General features: G+C 42.7%; 1 protein-coding gene across 1 annotated transcript in view; it reads right to left on the minus strand.

The window, feature by feature from the left end:
• PARM1 (prostate androgen-regulated mucin-like protein 1) overlaps window positions 1-19,636 on the minus strand; it is a 116,118-nt gene that overhangs the window by 22,255 nt on the left and 74,227 nt on the right. Inside the window, exon 2 of the mRNA XM_023737641.1 lies at window positions 13,614-14,339. Within this exon, the coding sequence (XP_023593409.1) occupies window positions 13,614-14,339 (726 nt within the window). The remainder of the gene's footprint in view (window positions 1-13,613; window positions 14,340-19,636) is intronic.

Raw genomic sequence — 19,636 nt, forward strand, 5'->3', positions numbered from 1 at the left:
GAGAAACTAGTTTGCTCTGTAAACCTTCATCTAAAGTACAATTAAATAATAATAATAATTTTAAAAAAGGCTGTTCTTTGCTTCTCAGCCACCAAGCCGTGCAGAAATTAGAACAGTTCAAAGTTCACTTAAGTCTCTTAATAGCTCTTTAACAAAAAAACAAAACAAAACAAAAACCCAAACCTGTTGCTGTTGAATCGATTTCAACTCATAGCAATCCTGTAGGACAGAGTAGAACTGCCCCATAGGGTTTCCAAAGCTGTAACCTTTATGCAAGCAGACGCTATACATTCCTCCTGTGGAGCAGCTGGTGGGTTCAAACCGCCAACCTTTCGGTTAGCAGCCCAGCACTTAACCACTGAGCCATGAGCGCTCCTTTTATAGCTCTTTTAAGAGCTTGTGAAAGGAAGATTATAACCTCAAGCTAAGGTGATAGGGGCATTTCAAGATTCAAAAAAATACAGCCATTGCAACTTAGGAGGAGCTTTAAAAACGGAACTTTTAATTCCTCTCTTTTAAAAAAATGAGAGAAGAGACGGGATATAGCTAATTTCCCGGTAAGACTTCTATCTTGCCCCAAAGGTAGTTTAATATAGGAAATTGTAGGTTTGACCTTTTTCAAAGTTTCTTCTCTGACCCTAAGCAGTTGGGCCTCCTTCAACTCTGCTATTTACTGAATTTATTTATATACCACCTCATTCTAAAGATGAGCACAGACAATTTCCCCAACTCAAGTACTGTTCTTTTTGGGGGGACAGCAAGTGATACAGCGACCCACTTCCCCTCCATGTGTCCAGTGGTTCTCTAGTTCTTGGTGCAAAACCAATCTTCAAACGGGTCTGGCTCTTCAAGACCACCCTTCCTTATCCCCTGAGGACAACCCATGTGACCAAAGCTGGAATTAGCAGGTGATTTTTCCACAGTGATAGGCCCCTAAGGGCAGCTGGGCAAAGGGGTACTCCTAAGGGTTGGTGCTGCCCAATATGAGGCCAAAATAGATTTTAGTCTGAGGTAAAAAAGATTTTACTTAAATATTTGGACCTCCTTATTAACTATTCTGCCACCAACTGGCTCTTCTCAGAGGGTGCTGGTCATGGGACCAGCATCTTCCACAAGTAGAAGAGCTTTATCAGGCTCAGAGCCTAGAGATCTTATGCCCTGAGCTTGCTCTTGCCTCCACAGCAGCTGCTGCTGTTAGAAGGCAGTCTGTAACCTTAGTCCTGGGAAGGTCCACATCTGAGGGCATCATGGTTTGAGCCTATGAGGAGGCTGCTGAGCCAATATTAGCACAACTTTATTTGGTAACTGAAAAGGCTTTATTTCCTCCTTGAGAAAACAAATGTCATTTCCTTCTGAGCTCTGTTTAAAGTAAAGTGGAATTCCCCTTCTCCTTCTACTCTTTTTCTTTTTTGAGGCAAGGCAGGGAGAGGGAAAATGCAGAAGGTGTGGCTGTGGGCAGGGGTGGCTTTGCCCTATGAGGAAGGTGCTGGACACTTGGTGGGCAGTGTACCAGAAGTGGGAGGATGGGAAGGGTGGCTGACATTTTCTTCCTTATTGGTTTTGCAAGTTACAGACTGGGGTGTGACTCACACCGTGGAGCCCTGGAGCCAGCAGAAGTTAAGAGAGAATGGGAGGAAACTTATCTGTATATTTTATAAACCGAGATGCAAGAACATTCCACTGCACCAGCACTTTCTGCCTGATCAGAGGGCTCTTGAAGAACTATCAGCCAAAGCCTCTTTGAAGTCTGGGACTCTCCGAAGGCTGGAGTTTCTCAGGGTGGCGTGGCACCACTTTTATAACAGCCCAGAGCAAAAATAAACAGGCTAAAGAATAACAAGAGCTGCCATTTACAGGTGATTACTTTGGGCTTGCACCGTGCCAAGCACTTTACAGCTATCATCTCATTTAATCCCCTGGTGGCACAGTGAACTCGGCTGCTAACCAAAAGGTAGGCAGTTCGAATCCACAAGCTGCTCCTTGGAAACCCTATGGGGCAGTTGTACTCTGTCCTATAGGGTCACTATAAGTCAGAATTGACTTGATGGTAACGAATTTGGTTTGGTTTGGTTTATGAGATGAGTAGCGTTGTCCCCATTTTAGAGATGAGGAAGTCAAGGCTATAAGAGATTAAGAACTCGATTAAGTGTCACATTTAGGAAATGAATGAGCTAGCATTTGAATCCAGGACTGTTACATTCCAGGTTTCATATTTTCAACCATTAATATACTGGTTCCTTCCCTGGACCCTTTCCTCAGCTTAGCCAACTCCTACTCACCCTGTATGGCCTAAAAGATCAGCCTTTCTAATAAGCTTCTCCTGACTCCCCCAAGCAAATTACCATGCTGCTGTGTGCTCTCAGCCCTTTCCCTTCATGGTTACTTCTTACACACACACTGAGTTTTGTTCATGAGCTTCCTCATCCCATCCAAACCAAACCCATTGCCATCAAGTCGATTCTGACTCATAGTGACCCCATAGGACAGAGTAGAACTTCCCCACAGGGTTTCCAAGGAGTGCCTGGTGGATTCAAACAGCCAACCTTCTGCTTAGCAGCCAAACTCTTAACCACTACACCATCAGCATACTGTAATCAGATCCATCCTGCATCTCTTCCCCTTTCTTTCACACTCTTAGCACCAGGCACAGTGTGTAGCACATAGTGGGTACTCAACTCATTTCATGTTGAATGAATACATGCAATATGGGCAAATAAAATGATAACCGGAATTTTTAAGCTCTTGTATATGCTGATCACGATACTAAGAAAGTTCCTGAGCAGCAAGCTCTCATCTGTTCATCTTGGAATCCCCTGCTCCACGTCTTACCTGAATACTTCATGACTCCACCTCTATGCTCCTACCACTCCAGCCCCTTCCCCTCCATACAGTGCTCTTGCAAGTCCCATGCATGAGTAAGTAGGTGAGCTGGAGGAGTTATTTTAGGACTAACTGTTTTAGTAGAGTCAGATAATATCCTTGAAGCAGTCAGAGCAAACTCCCAGGAGGCCGTGCTCCTGGGTAGTTTCCAGACCTGGCCAACCACTACTCCTACCCACCTCCTCCACAGGAAGAAGGCTGCCTGAGGTCATCATTTCCTCTGTTTTGAGCTGGTTCTGTACCCTGTGGCAGTCCTGCGGTCAACTCTGGCATCATTTTAAGGGTGTCTCTCCTCATGGGCCGCCTCTCATGTTACACACACATCCCCTCACCCTCCTCTTTCAGTCACACACCTACTGGTCCTTCGTGAACGGAGGAGCTCTGTCTACACTCAGGAGGGGCTCTGCTTGTGTCTGAGCTCCCTCCCCCTCACTTGACCTGAAAGTCCTCTCCTGTCTTCCTGGGCTTAAACTTCAAATGGTCCTCTGGGAACGCTTCTCATTGAGGTGTTTTCTTTTTCTTCCTCTTTTAAACATGAAAGAAATATTTCATCTGATCTCTTTGGCAGAAATATTTGCCAACTGTATCCAAACTGAAAATACCAGTTTATGATGGGGTGAACCTCTGAAAGAATTTTACTAGGCTCTTTAAAAGTTGTTATTGCTCTGAGAGAGCTGGGGTGAAGGAGGTGATGGTGGAAAGCTTCCAGAGGTGAAAAACAGAACCTGAGTGTCTTGCCCCTATCCACAGATGATTCCGGAACTACCTTCTCCTTGAAAAATCAACAGTCAGCTTATTTAGAATATGCGTGTAAGGACTTTGACCAAGTTCCTGGGTATGTGCGTGTGCCTCTGATCTATTCTGATAAGAGTCTTTAACAAACCTCTTGACTGTTTTTCAATATTCTTGCTTTTTGATTTCCCCTTCCTGGTCCAGAGATTGGAGCCCTGGTGGCACAGTGGTTAAGAGATAGGCTACTAATCAAAAAGTTGGTAGTTCAAATCCACCAGCCGCTCCTTGGAAACCCTATACGGCAGTTCTACTCTGTCTTATAGGGTCACTATTAGTCAGAATTGACTCGATGGCAGTGGGTTTGGGTTTTGGTCCAAAGATTAGGCAAGAAATACGGAAGAGGAGAAGGTGACCACTTTAATGTGTGCAGTAGCTTCTTCAGTCAAAGTCACCAAGAGGAAAGGAACATTTTGTCTCAAAGGAATTGTTCCTCTTTATAAGAATGTGTTTGCACGTGGGTGACTGGTGAGGAAAGGGGCTTGACATAGCTCTGAGTGTGTCTAAATCTCAATTTATTACTCAGAAAAAGGCTCTTCTGTCTCTATAGCAAGATTCTCAGATAACATCTCCTTCTCCCAAATAGCAACAATGATCAAACAATAGTAATAAGCAGCAATAATAAAAATAATAGCAACAACACTTTCCTGTTACTTACTCTGGTGCCAGGGACTGTTCTAAGAGCTTTATATATTTCAATTCATTTCATCCTCATGGGAACTTCATAAGGTAGGTATTCTTGTTATTGCCACTTTACAGATAAGGAAACTGAGGCACAGAGAAATTAAGGGCCAAAAGCCACAAGGCTGGTAAACAGTAGAATTGGGATTCAAGGGCAGGCTCCTGAGTCCATGCTGCTGAGCTTTCCCACCATCCTGGGCTCCACTGCTAGATCTGAGTCTGCTTTTACATGAAACTTGCCACTCTGGTACATGCTCTGTCTGCTTTCTGGTGTCTGGCCAGGGCCATGGCCTAGATCAAGGCTATGTGGTCGTTTGGATCCTCTTATGCGTACTGGTGAAGAGGGGTTGAAGCTCAGTAGTTCAGATTAACTGGGAGGAGGGACTAGCTAGAAGCAGACAACAGTCAAAGAACAGCAATCTAAAAGGTCCATGTCACAGGTTTCTAGTATGTGTTGTGGTCCAAAGTAGCTGTCACAGTGCTGCCAAGTGCTGCACGTCGCAGTACATTAAACAGCCCAGGGTAACCTGTAAATGGTAGTTTGCTTTGGTGAGGTGTGGGTGTGTGGGCGGGGGTGGGGTGGGTAGGTGGGGATAGTGAGGTACGGGAAAAAAAGTGAAAAAGAAAACTTCAATTCTCAGATACTAGCACCTGATGGATCTTAATTTTACCATCTTTGACCTCTGGCCTTGGATTTTGTTTGGATTTCCTTCCTATTCTTCTCCCTCTCTATCCTGCACCAGGGAAGCTAAGCTTGTCTTCCCTCTCTTTCCCCAAATCCAACCCACAAGCCTCTCCTGAATGAGCTTTATGGGCTCCCCTTAAGGTTGGCCACTGAGATGGGGCGGGGGGGAGTATGAGGGGGTCAGGGGGAGGGAGAAGCAACACAGGTCAGGGCTCTGAGGTTTTAACACCAGCTCCAGAGACACATGTAAAGCTCCAGAAACCACACTGGATAGTGTAGGATTTGATGGATAGATACGCAGGTAGGTGAATGTGGAGAGGGGTGGCACTAAATTCTGTATGTCTGCCTATAACTGATTAAAGAGCAGATCATAAATGACAGCGAGTCTTTGAAAACCGGAGCAGCCCTGGGAAGAGGTGGGAAGAGGTGGGGGATGGGAGTACCACCATGAGTTACCGCACGGGGTGACATCAACCCTAGTGACGCCACTGTACGGAGCTATGAAATATACTGGTATAGTCATGGTTTTATGTGAGCTTGTTCTGCTTGCTCACCAGACTAAGAGTCACTTAAAGCCAGGGCTACCAAATTATACTTATTTGCCTAAGCTCAAAGTATGTAAGTCATAAAATAGCTTTGATTTCTTCTGAAAGTGTAGCTATTTTTTATTTAACTTTATAAGTAGTAGTGATGCAAAAAATAAAACTCCTTTACAAGGCATACAGCTTGCATGCAAATATGTTCCCGAAGTATTTTTAATTAACACTTAACCCAAGCTTGTTTCTGTAAATTTGTCCTTCTTCCTACCGTTGCTTGAAACCTTTAAATCATGAAACCACTGCTTAGTCATTTTTCACACAGTAGCAGAGGTAAAATTTATCAAAATTAGCCAAATATTATCAAAACAGGACTCTCTTACCTAATGTTTATATTCTTATCGAAAAACTACTTAGTGGGTGGCTAGGGGGCAGAATTGGATTCAAACTTTGGGCCTGACATTGTTTGTTGCCATCGAGTCAGCTCCAACTCATGGCTGCCTTATGTATAACAGAACTAAACACTGCCCAGTCCTACGCCATTTTCATGATCATTGGTGTGTTTGAATCCACTGTTGTGGCTATTGTGTCAATCCATCTCATTGAAGGTTTCCCTGGTTTTGTTGGTCCTCTACCAAACATGATGTCCTTTTCTAGCAACTGGATGACATGTCCAAAGTAAGTGAGCTGAAGTCTCTTCATCCTTGCTTCTAAGGAGCATCCTGGTTATATTTCATCTAAGTCTGGTATGTTCGGTCTTTCGGCAGTCCACGGTATATTCAATATTCTTCGCCAACACCACAGTTTGAACGTACCTTAGTCATCAAAGTGACATCTTTGCTTTTTAACTCTTTAAAGATATCTTTTGTAGCAGATTTGCTCAATGCAATACATCATTTGATTTTTTAACTTCTGCTTCCATCAATGTTGATTGTTGATTCAAGTAGAATGAAATCATTGACAACTTTAATTTTTAATTCATTTATCATAATGTTATTTATTGGTACAGTTATATGGATTTGGGAACAGGATCCCACAAATCTATATTTTTCCACTTCATGTGATTATAAGACCTAGTTTAAAGAATAGGTTTACTTTTATCTAAAAGCATTTTACCTATCTAGAGCATACGGGTAAAAAGGTATACTATAAGTACTAATCTCTGTTGAGATATAAAGGATTTCTACTTGCCCGAGTCAAGTGCTTATTTTCTCTTCCTTTGTTGCTCTTTCTCTTGCGGGCACATCAGCTGTGCTTCAGAGAAGCAGGGAGCACAGGTTTTCAATGAATGCAAACTAGTGCACACAAGTCGGGACAGTTCCTGGTTACCATGGTTTTGAAGTTTCTTCACTTACCATTGCAATCTTTTTCAGTACAATGTGGCCTCTTTTCCACTTGGAATTTATTTTCAATGCCTGTTTAGCTCCCCTAATCTCAGCTCTGCTTTGACATCTGTAATATGGACTCTATTGGGTTTCTAAGAATAGTAAATGGTGTTCCTCAACCCCTTTTTCCATCACACAGCAGCAGTCTGTGTACACACTAGCTTCCCCATTTGAACAACCCGATTCCCATTCGGCAGCCCAAGCCTGCCCAGTGTTGGAGAGCACTCCACCCATTCAGTTGGCCTAAGGGCACTCCCCTGAGGCATTGGTGGCTTAGTGGCAGAATTCTCACCTTCCATACAGGAGACCTTGTACAGTTCCCAGCCAATGTACCTCATGTGCAGCCACCACCTGTCTGTCAGTGGAGGCTGGAGTGTTGGAATGATGCTAAAGAGTGTTTCAGTAGAACTTTCAGACTAAGACAGACTAGGAAAAAAGGCCTTGCAATCTGCTTCCAAACTTCAGACAATGGAAACCCTATGGATTACAGTAGTCCCTTCTGCAACTGACCATGGGGATGGTGCAGGACCGGGCAGTGTTTCTTTCTGTGTGTATGGGGTTACCATGAGTCAGGGCTGACTCCATGGCAGCTAACAACAATGACAACAAGAAGAAGGCTGCTCCCCAGGCCAAAAGGAGTCTGCAGTGCATAAGATTTCCTTCTGACGTGTGGGTGGCCCATACATCTGAATGCTATTCACAGAATTCCCCTAAAGACTGCTCTGAATTCAATCTTGCCTTAACAACAGTTCTCGGGGGCATCTCCAGTATTGTGCCAAAAGCAGTAATAAAAGCATTAAGAAAACAATCCTGACCATAAAAATCATAGTAGCCATCATTTACTGTGGCTAACCTGTGCAAGGCACTGAGCTAGGCAGAGCTGGGTAGATGGCTCCAATTTGGAGGTTAGGAAGCGGAAGCTCCAAGTAGTTAACGAATCTGTTCAACTGGTTAGTGGGCAGAAATGGGATTCAGATTTTGGGGCTGGACTTCCAAAACCTATGCTTTTCCACTTCAAGCTACCAAAAGACCTGGTATGGGGATTGGCTTTGCATAAGCCCTAGCTAATGGTCTTGGGCAGGTCACTTCACCCCTCTCCTCCTCTGTGCCTCATCTGTACTCCCATCACTATTTGCAAAATGGGATTCCTTCAATCAGTTACACAGCTGATGTTGTTTACTATGTGCCAAACTCTAATAAAACACTCGCTTCCTCCCAGAGTATTAAATAATGGATTTAAAATGCTTTGTCCATTATCAAGTACAATACAAAGGTCTTAGGCTCTGGGCACCTCTCACCTATAAACACTCTGAAGCCAGGAAGAAACCTTGGAGCAAGTGGAGAATTTGAGCCAACCTAGATATTAATAATGACTGCTGATCTCATTGTTCAAGTTTCCCCTTCAGCCAGAACATGACCAATGCAATAATGTAATTTTATTGTTGAAAAGGACTTCTAAGAAGTCTCATCTAGCTTAACTGCTTCATTTTGCAGATGATAAAATGGAAGGTTGTAGAAAAGGTTTGGTTGAGATCAGAGTCCATCAGTGGCAGAGAACTCAGACCTCTTGATTCCTGGTTTGGATTCTTTTAAATTCTCTACTTATTGGCTTCACACCAAGTAAAAGCCCTTAAAGTGCTGGTCGCTCAGGCAATAAACAGGACCAAGGCCCCAACCTCTACTTCGGGACAGTGTTTCAAAAATTCAAATATCTCTATACCAATGTCAGAGTAGAACTGCTTCATAGGGTGTTTAAGGCTATAACCTTTTGGAAGCAGATCACCAGGCCTTTCTTCAGAGGTGCGTCTGAGAGGGTTTGAACTGCCAAACCTTTCAGTTAGTAGTCAAGTGCTTAACCATTTGTGCCACCCAGGGACTCCTTCTCCCACCCAGACCCCACAATTATTCTGGAGAATAACTCAAGAAAAAGAACAGAAAAAAGCATAATTAGTGTTGGCTATGGATGCGGAGAACTCTCTTGCCTCCCCTCTCCTGAAAATATTGATCTATAAATGTGAGTGAGTCAGCTGTGTCACGTCATGTCATCTGATCCCTTGACTGAAGGGTGTAGGTATTTCTATTCAGCAGTCAAGTTAGAATGAGAAAAATAAATTCCCAAATCCCTCTACTATCCAAATATTCTCAATACAATCAACAACAAAAAAATTATCAAAAAGAATTCACTGGGATTTTTCCAGTTCGGGTCGACTATCTGCATGGCATTGGGCAGGAGAAAGGTATGGGTAGGCTGAGAAGTCAGGCCTTTGTAGACTCTGACTTTAAACAACCAGGTATTGCAGGGGAGCTTTGTGCTCCATACGGTTTTTAATGGCTGATTTTTGGAAGTAGATCACCAGGTGTTTCTTCCAAGTTGCCTCTGGGTGGGTTTGAACTGCCAACCTTTCGGTTACTAGCCCAGCGCTTAACCATTTGCATCACCCAGGGAGGCCTGAATGACACCTAGAGGGGGGAAATAATGTACTGCAGGAAGCATGCCACCGTCTTGCTCATGAGCTGCCATTTATCTCCATGAACACTGAGAGAGAAGGTTTGTTGTTACCTCCTCCTTTATCCCTTTATTATTTCAATGGTGAATGTGAGGTATGACCTAGATAAAATAATATTTGAGGGGAAAATAAACTAGATAAGTTGGCATATGCCCTTTTTGAGAATCAGCTAGATAGCCAGGTGGAGGCTCAGATTCCTTCAGGGTACACCAGCCTCAGCAAGGAAGACCTTCTACACTGGAATTTTCTTGGATCAGAGGAAATAAGCAAGGAGGAAGGAACTTCTCAGAGCCTAAGGCAGAGTGCTAACCCTGCTGGCCCAGCAGTGTGCACATTTATCATCTGAGCATGGAACACAGGTGGGGAGCAGAGAGTCACCGTTTCAGGTCACCTGTCCCAACACCTTGGTCAAGGGCAGTAACATCAGTATAATTACTGCAGCCCCAAGGACTCCGGGATCTGCAGAGAACCATTAGTCCAATTTATTTAGCCTGCCTCTGTGTAATTAATCACCAAGGCCAGGCAAGAACCTGCTTTTAAACACTGTATTTACCAAGTTTTAATTTCTCCCAGACTCTTGCCCCCAAGGCTTTAGAATTCAAAACACTGGAAAGAAAACTAATTTCCAAACTTCGAGACAAGTTAAGAAAAGAGAGCAACTTCTCTTAACTGTCTACCCATAGCAGCAAGTGGGGTCTAGGCTAAATCCCAAAGCTCAGATTTTGTATCCTCCTCTCTCTCACCACAATTTCTCTTCTCAGGGCAAGAAATCTCTAGTTGTTTGAACTCTTTAACCTTTTTCCTGGGTTGCCTAGGTTTTCTGAAAATGTTGCTCTTTCTAATGTGAGTATAGTTATTTTTCTCCTTCACATCTTTTGAATTATTTTTTATTGTGCCATATGCGAGTGCTTAAATGGATCTTTATTACCTAATTTTTAGCAAAAGTCCCTTTAGGAGTGTTACAGTGTTTTGCAAACATTCTCATTTTTCAAATTAAGAAAAATCAAAGTCTAAAAGAGTCAAAACTCTTGTCAGTAGTTATACTGAGAATTACAGATCCAACTGTAGTAATAGTAATAGCTAACATTTTTTTGGTACTTACTATGTTGGAAACACTTTATATAGTACTTGTCTCATTTAATCCTAATAAGAATTAGTAGGCAGTTAACGGTACTGTTATAACCATTATTTTATAGATGAGAAAAACGGGACACCCAGGGATGAATAAGCTTGCCCAAGTCTTCCACCTAGCAAATGCTACTGCTGACATTTGAACCAGGCAGTTTGATGCCAAAGCTTGTACTGTCAGTAACACTCTTGCCTTCCTACTGTCTGGCTTGGAAGTTACTCCACAAATTCTCCAAACAGAAATACAGCAAAGTGGTTTTGATGGCCCACCTCCATGGACTTACTGAGATTTTATGATTTTTAACTTAAATTTACCTTTACTTTTCAGCCTGTGGTCATCAGCCTAAAGACCACGAGTCTGATGATGAAAGCAAGAGATACTGTTAAATAAAATGCCTTCTCTTATTGACCAATATTTTTCTTCCTAAGGATCAAGAAACAAGGCATGCCAAGAACCATATCAATTTAGTATCCGTTATGTGCCTCTTAATACGATACTCCTGAGTCAACATCTCAGGGATGGGATCTTCAGATCCTTTTCCGATCAAGATGATGGTTTGGTGCTGATCCACTGTCACTTCCTGCTCAGTTATTCTGTAACTAAAAAGACATACTCTTTTGAGTTGGAACCTTAGGGTAAGAGTGAGGTCTGGATATGGAGTCAGGCATATTTTGATCCGTTTCCCAATGAGTCAACCAGCCACAGAATCAACAATAATGTCAGCTGTGCTTATGAGCCAACTCCCACTTCCTCAGTGAAGCACTTCCCAAATCGCTTTGGCCAGATATGATCGGTGAAAAGTATGTAAAGCAGAAGAATGAAATTGTTCCATGGGAACAGAAACCGTCTAAGTGTAATAAAAGGTGACACTGGGACAATTAAAATATGTGATGGAATAGTACTTGCCACTATTGAAAAAAAAACAAACCCATTGCCATAGAGTTGATTCCAACTCATAGTGACCCTACAGGACAGAGTAGAACTGCCCCATGGAGTTTCCAAGGAGCGCCTGGTGGATTCGAACTGCCTACCTTTTGGTTAGCAGCCGAACTCTTAACCACTATGCCTCCAAGTTTTCCCTTGCTACTAGATGACGACATAAATGCTAAAGAGCTGATTTTATTTATTATCTTGATATAACTTTTCCAAGAATATTTTGGAAATATTTCAAGAACAAGATTAAGATTTAGGTAATAAATCTTAGGAGAAATATAAGACAAGAGACAAGAACTCAAACTATTTTTAACCTAAGATAAAATCTGACAGTTGGAGCTTATTGTGGGAGTTTACTTGGTTTGAGCAAGCTTTGAGGTTTAGCTTAAGTTTAAAGAATTGGGTACAAAAGAAAAAGTGGAGTGAAACTCTATAACAACCCATAAACTGGCCATTCCTGAAACCTACAGGAAAGCCAAAAGTGGGGGTCAGAAGAAACGTGTAGTGAGAATGAGGGTGGGCAGGAACCCTTAGCAACAGCAGAACACCTTTTAGATGGTCTACAGATATGACAGTATATCCAAAAGGTATTTTTGTGTGCACAGGTGAGGGTGTTCAATTTTTCTTCATTTCAATTCAAAACCCAGATTTATGAGGTCAAGAAAATATGTGGATGTATTGTCTATATTTTAATAGTTAGTCACCAAAAGTCATTCATTCATTCATCAAATATTTATTGAGCACCCACACCAAGCCAGACATTGTAGGTACTGGGAGTATACTTGTGAGTCAAAACGGACAAGGTCATATCCTCACATACTTGGGAAAGCAGTGCAGCAATGGACAAAAAGCCACATGAGTAAATGTATAATCATGCACTGTGCTATGTGTTGTGAGAGGGTTCCAGGTAGAAGCATCTGAATGAATGAAGGGAGATAAGGAGGTTCATAGCACTGAGAGACATTCTGTGTAGAAGGTGCAGGGAGGAGGGCAGGGGGGTGAGATGCAGGCAGGGGCTGACCCTACAGGGCTTCACTAGCCATGAAAAGTGAAGGACTGTGGACTTCATTCTAGTAACGCAGGATGCCAGGAGGAGATGGGATGTTGGTTATGGAGATGTTATATGTGACTTGTTCAGATGTGTGTTAAAAGTCACTCTGGCTGGTATGTGGAGACAGGTAAGATGGGCGAGACTGGTACAGGGGCAGATGTGAAGGAGTGCAGTAGAATTAGGGAGCTTTGACACGAGACTGAGAGTGGAGAGAAGTGAATTTGGGGGCTACTAAAGGTTACAGCGCTTAACCTTTTGCACCACCTAGGGACTCCAGAGCAATTATAACTGACATACTTATTCCCTGTGAGGTTCTGTTCTAAGGACTTTATAGGTCATCTCATTTGATCTTCACAAGGACTGTATGTGGCAGAGCCTATTTTATCTCCATTTTACAGATAAGGAAAAATAAAGACACAGAGAGATTAAATAACTTACTCAAGGTCAGGAGCCAGAATTTAAACCTAGTAAGCTTGACCAAAAGCCATGGTGTTAATCACTTTCCTATACACCCTCTCTCTTTTATCTTACCTGTGACATTATGTCAAGATAAACCATATTTGTTTAATTAATTGATTAGTTCATTCATTGGCCACAATTAATAAATATTATATGAAATTTATTAAATGACTATAAAGTTTGCATTCTTGTGGAATTATAATTCAGCTCAAGTGTTGCATTCCAAAATTCAACCTTAATCAATTGTGTTTGGTTAACAAAACTGCATTCTTAACATCCCAGTATAGTCAACAGCACTAGTATTCTAGATATAGACTCACCTCAATGTAGTCAACAGCACTATTGTTCTAGACACAGACCCATCTCAGTGTCATCAACAGCACTAGGGTTCTGGATATAGACTCACCTCAGTATAGTCAACAGCACTAGTGTTCTGGACATAGACTCACCTCAATGTAGTCAACAGCACCAGTGTTCTAGACACAGTCTCATCTCAGTGTCATCAACAGCACTAGTGTTCTAGATATAGACTCACCTCAGTATAGTCAACAGCACTAGTGTTCTGGATATAGACTCACCTGAACTTAGTGCGTGTTCTACCTCCTCCATGATCACCCCCGGGGAGGTGGTGGTGGCATCGCTGTCTACCAGCTCACAGGTTACCTTGGTTGGCGCAGTTGCTTGGCGTGTTGTCTCCTTGGTCACCGCCCCGGTGGTGGCATGTAACGTGGGTGTGTGGCCAGAGGTGCGCTCCTCTGCTGTGGACTCTGCTGGGGTTGGGGTTCCTGAGGGCTTGGTGCTGGTCACAGCTGAGCTGTGGTCAGAGGTGACAGAGGCAGAAGGAACCTCAGGTAGTGAGGTTGATGGGGATGAAGGTGATGAGGCTGGAGCCTGAGAGAAGATGAGAGTGGGAGACTCAGCGGGTGACTGGGACCCTGTAGGTGGCACACTTGTTTCAGAAGTGCCCGAGCTATGTTCTGCAGGTGTGGGTGTTAAGCGGACTCCACCGCTTGTTGGCAAGAATCCAGGAGGTGAAGGGTCTGCGCTTGTGCCTTCCCAAGTTGAAGCTGGCGTGGTGAACTCCTCCTCTCTGGTCTCTGTGGAAGTGATTTTGGGATGCGGAGATGTTTGGGATGACGATGTCACTGGCAGTAGTGAGTTGTTGTGTGTGCCACTGGTAAGGGAGGCGGTGGCTGCAGCAGTGTTTTGTGGTGAGGTTATCCAGATGGATGTCGGTAGGGTAATGGTTGAAGAAGGAGAAACAGGCAAGAGGGTTGATGTAGGCAGACTCTGGACCCTCAATCCTGTAGAAGAGCGAGTGCAAAACTGGTCAACATGTGAAAACCTGAGAGGCAAGGCTATTACCCCAAGGCTGTTTTATAGCATTTTCACACATATTTTTTTATTTTTCATTGTGCCTTCCCCAATTTTGAAGCTAACTTTCTTTTTCTTCACACTAATTGTCCCCCCCTCCCTTTGTGATGTAGTCCCTGGGTGGTGCAAACAGTTAACATGCTCAGCTGCTAACCAAAAGGCTGGAGGTATCAGTCTATCCATAGGTGCATCAGAAGAAAGACCTGCCAATCTACTTCCAAAAAATCAGCCATTGAAAACCCTGTGAAACACAGTTCTGCTCTGACATACATGGGGTTGCTATGAGTCAGAGCTGACTTGAAGGCAACTGGTTTTCCCCTTTGATGATCAGTGAGAACTAGCCAGAAGGCTGAGTAAGAGCAGTAAGTGGGGTCAGTCAACACATGTTCAACCAGTATGTGGAATGAACCAATCTTACTTTGAAACCTTGTTCTTAAAAAGTGAGACCCTTTGGGGACCTGACCTGATGGGAATTTGTCTGGACTGCTAAGGAGCCTACTCCAGCAAGTTTTCGGGTATGCTAAGGGTCTGTGGTGGCGGGGAGGGTGTGGTTGGTGCTGCAAAGCTAGAGGAGCTTCTTGATTGGCTGTTTCCTGCCACTGAGGGCTGTCAGTTCTGCATTTATGCACAGGGATGGAAGGGCTATGGGTCTGTGGATGGGATGAGTAAGTGTGTGAGCATATTCTTTGTGGAGGAAGAAAGGGGGAGGTCCTAGAATAAAAGCTAAAAGGCATCTCTGAGTACCTGGTCTAATCTTCTTATTTTTTCAAATGAGAAATCTGAGTTTGGAAACATTTTCTGGGACTGAAACTCAGTTCTCCCAAATTCTAGCCCGGGGCTTTAGCATCATATCATTTTACCAAATGTTCTCCTTCATATTTTGAAAAATTTAGAGTTAGGCTCTGTTTTCCCTCCCTCCCTCCTACCCACCCTCCTTCCCTCCTTTCTCCCTTCTCTTCCTCCCTCCCTCTCCTTCCCTCTCTTAATTTACTTACTCAGTTTTATTCATTCTACAATTATTTAATAAATCATTTCTATGTGCTAGCACTGTGCAAGACATGGGTTTATAATTTCACTTTCTTTTTTATTGCCTATAGATTTTTTTAAAAATTATCATAATTTTTTTTGTGTTTTTGGTGAAAGTTTACATAGAAAATCAGGTTCCCGTTTAACAATTTTTATACATACTATTTATTCAGTGACATAGGTTACATCTTCCACAGTGTGTCAACATTCTCATTACTTCCATTCTGGCTTTTCTGTTTCATTAATCTAGCTTCCCTGCCCACCCCTTACCTTCTGTGATGGTTAAGATTGTATGTCAACTTGGCTAGGCCATGATTCTCCGCGTTTTGGCAGTTGTATAATATTGTGATCACTTCCCTGTTGAAATGTGACAAGTTATCACCTCCATGATGGAATCGGCTGAGTGGTACTGGCAGGGGCAGGGCCTGTGGTTCACTGACCCCTCAGCCTTCATCTCTCTGCCTTCTGTCAGCTACTTCCTTCCTGCTTGCCTTGCCAAGGTTTTGGGCTTGTTCCAGACCCAGCAGCTGCCTCTTGTCGTCTCACCTCCGGTTCTTGGGACTTGAGCTAGCGGCTTACCTGTCGATCTTGGAATTAGTCGACCTTCACAGCCTGTGAGCAGGAGCCCTCCTCTCCGACCTGACAACCTTGGGTTCGCCAGCTTCTGTGGCTGCGTGAATTGGGAGAGGCCTCTACCCTGATCCACGGACTTGTGATGTTCTAGTCTGTACAATTGCATGAGCTGTTTCCTTTATATAAATCTCTCTCTATATATATATTTATATGCTTTACTGGTTTTGCTTCTCTAGAGAACCCACTTTCTCAAGCTGGCACATAAAATAAACGACAGCACCGGTGAGTACTGTGCTCCTTTAAAAAATTGTCTATATGAGACCAAATGGTCAACATTTAGCTGAAAGGTGACCTCCGGGTGTGGTTTCAGTGCAAAGTTTAAAGGGTATCTCAGGGAAAGAGTCTCGGGGGTTCCTTTAGTCTCTACTGGCCCAGTAAGTTTGGCCTTTTTTAAGAATTTGAGTTTTGTTCTACATTTTTCTTCCATTATCTCTGGGGCCATCTATTGTGTCCCTGGTCAAAATTGTCAGTAGGGGTAGCCAGGCACCATCTAGCTCTTCTGGTCTCAGATGAGTAGAGACCAATAGTTGCAAGCTATTAAGTCACAAGCTATTAAGATCTCAGATGCTACTCACCAAATTAGGATGTAGAACATAAAGTTTATGAACTATGTTACACCAATTGACAAAGCTGTCCCATGAGACTATGGTCCTAAACCCTCGAATACAATAAACCAGTCTCATGAGGTGATTGGTTATGTCTAGGAAGTATCTGTAACTGTGCCCCCTATGTGCTTTATTATATATATGAATATATATGCAGCACACACATACATGTATATACATATGCCTACAGAAACACTTATATATGCACCTGTATATACACATATATACCTTCTTATACACATACATGCATATATATCTACCTATGTAACCACACCCATATTTTTTGGTTGTTACTGCTGTGGTTGCAAAATTATAATTTCACTTTCTATGTAACACATCTATTGATTGCCTCCCCATGCCCCTCACCACTCTCCAACTGGCTTTTCCCTCAGTCATTGCCATTTCAGTAGATGGTACCCCCATCCACTCAGTTTCTTAGTTAAAAACTCAGACATCATTTTGGATGTGTCTCTTTCCCCCACACTCCACATCAAATTCATCAGGGAATCCTCAGGACTCTACCTTGAAAATATATTCCAACACAACTGCTTTTCACCACCTCCTCCATTACCTCAACGTCATCTGAGCCACCACAGTCACTCATCTACACGACTGCAGTAGTCTATGAATTGGTCTTCAGCGTTCAAGTTTCCTTACTTTCAGTTTAGTCTCCACATAGCAGCCAGTATGATCTTTAAACATGGTAAACCAGACCATGCTACTTAACTGATGGAAACACCAAACCCAGAGCTGCTCCCCTATGTCATTCCATTTCTCCTCATTATACAGTCTCTACTCAAATGTCACCTCCTCCTCAGAGGAGCCTTTCAAGACAATCTTAACTAAATAATTCCTAATCTCTAGCCCCTTGCCCATTTATATTTTTTTCCATAATACTAGTCTCTCCCAGAAATTACGTATTTATTTATTTACTTATTTATTATCTCTCTCTTCCACCAGAATGTATGCTCCATGAGGGTATAGGAACCTGGTCTCATTCATTGCTTTTCCCCAGAGCCTAGGACAGTGCCTAGCTCCTAGTAAGTCCTCAAAAAGTATTTGCAGTAAGGAGGAAGAGTGGAAAAAAATAAATGAAACTAAAAACTTTATTTAAGAATACTCTGTCATCTCTCTATCCCATTCTACATATCATTTAGCTATGGCCACATCCATCATAACTTCCTCAAGGATGGTGGCCTACCTCATGTTATTTGAGGGCAGGAACATTGCTTAAAATGGTCAGTCTCCTCTTTGCCATTTCACTGTCACATATGCCTATGTCTGATGCCTTGCTAGGTCTTCAACTATTTACTCTATATACCCTGAGGAGATTTCCTTGGGGGTGACATATAGGTAATGGTTAGCCATGATTAAGAATCAGAGAGAATGCAACATGGGCTAGATTCCAGCACAGAGGAAGGAAGAAAAGATGAACAGGGAGGCATTTAGGCACTTGGGATAAAATCTGATTACTTCATCATTCTACCACACAACAGATTCAGTAGCCGATGAAAAGTAGTGCTACAGAATGTATCCTGAAAACAGTTTCCTCACTATTTTACTGAATTTAACTGAATTGTCATCAAAATGGAACCCTGGTGGTGCAGTGGTCAAGAGCTTGGCTGCTAACCAAAAGATCAGCAGTTCAAATCCACCAGCCGCTCCTTGGAAACACTATGAGGCAGTTCTATTCCGTCCTATAGGGTCACCATGAGTCTAAATTGACTCGATAGCAATGAGTGTGGTTTTTGGTTTTGGTCATCAAAATAATGGAAAAGAAAAAATGGTTTTATTTTATTTAAAAGGAGTTGGTCAAGACTATAACTACAGGAGAATTACTGTCCTAGGAAACAGGAGGACAGACCTCCTGATATAGGCCACATAGCATTCCATGATGCTATGGTGGTCTCTAACGAGCCCTGGCAGCACAATGGTTAATTCTTGGCTGCTAACTGAAAGCTTGACAGTTTGAACCAGGCAGGCACTCCACGGGAAAAAAGACCTGGAAATCTGCTCCTGTAAAGATTACAGCCTAGGAAACCCTATGGGACAGTTCTACTCTACCCAATAGGATTGCCATGAGTCAGAATCAACTCGATGGCGCACAACAATGACAACATGGTGTCTTTTGGCATCTGTGAACTGTCAACAATTTCAGGATGAATACTGATGAAGAAATCTCTGAAATACAGACAAATGTGGACAAAACCTTTTATTAACACACTGGATCTTCACATGTGGCCTTTGGAGCTTACTGGCTCTGCATCCTGGCAGCTCCTATGACTGATTAAAGATTCTGAGGGCAAAAAGATGACAATGTTTAACTGTTGTTCACAACATAATAGATGGGCAGATGGGGTCAGAGAGAGCCTCAGTCTAGTAGTTAATCGACTCAAAAAGTCTTTGGAAGCCTGAGATAAACAAGGAATGAGTGATATAGAAAAGAAGACCAATTTATTCATTCAAGCATTTATTGAGTAGCTTCTGTGTCCATGGCCTTGCCCTCAGAAAGTTCACTATCTAGAAGGACATAAAGGACAACCAACTTTTTAAAATATAAATTGTGATAAGTGCTTTATGGAAGAGAAAGCAAGGTGCAATAGAAGCCCTGAGGAGGGATTTATAAATTCTGTATGGGGATCACAGAATCTAAAAATATACAAATGTCATTTTCAAATGACATTTAGGAAAGTCACAGAAGAGATGACATTTGAGTTGGTCCTTAGAGGATGAGAATGTACAAGATGTCACTTAAGGTATATGATGTTCAGGGTGACACTTGCACTGTGATTTTCAGAGGAACTAAGAGCTGTATCAGGGAAATCATTATGATCCTGGAAATGACATGCTTCAGGAATCAGTTTTGTTGCTGGAGACATCCATTTCCTTGCTTAATTCTTATTAATATACTTTGATAACTCCCACCCTTCCTACTTCCAAAGAGGACTGGAGGTGGTCACTCA

This window comes from Trichechus manatus, unplaced genomic scaffold (assembly GCF_000243295.1).
Source record: "Trichechus manatus latirostris isolate Lorelei unplaced genomic scaffold, TriManLat1.0 scaffold00105, whole genome shotgun sequence".
Lineage (NCBI taxonomy): Eukaryota > Metazoa > Chordata > Mammalia > Sirenia > Trichechidae > Trichechus > Trichechus manatus.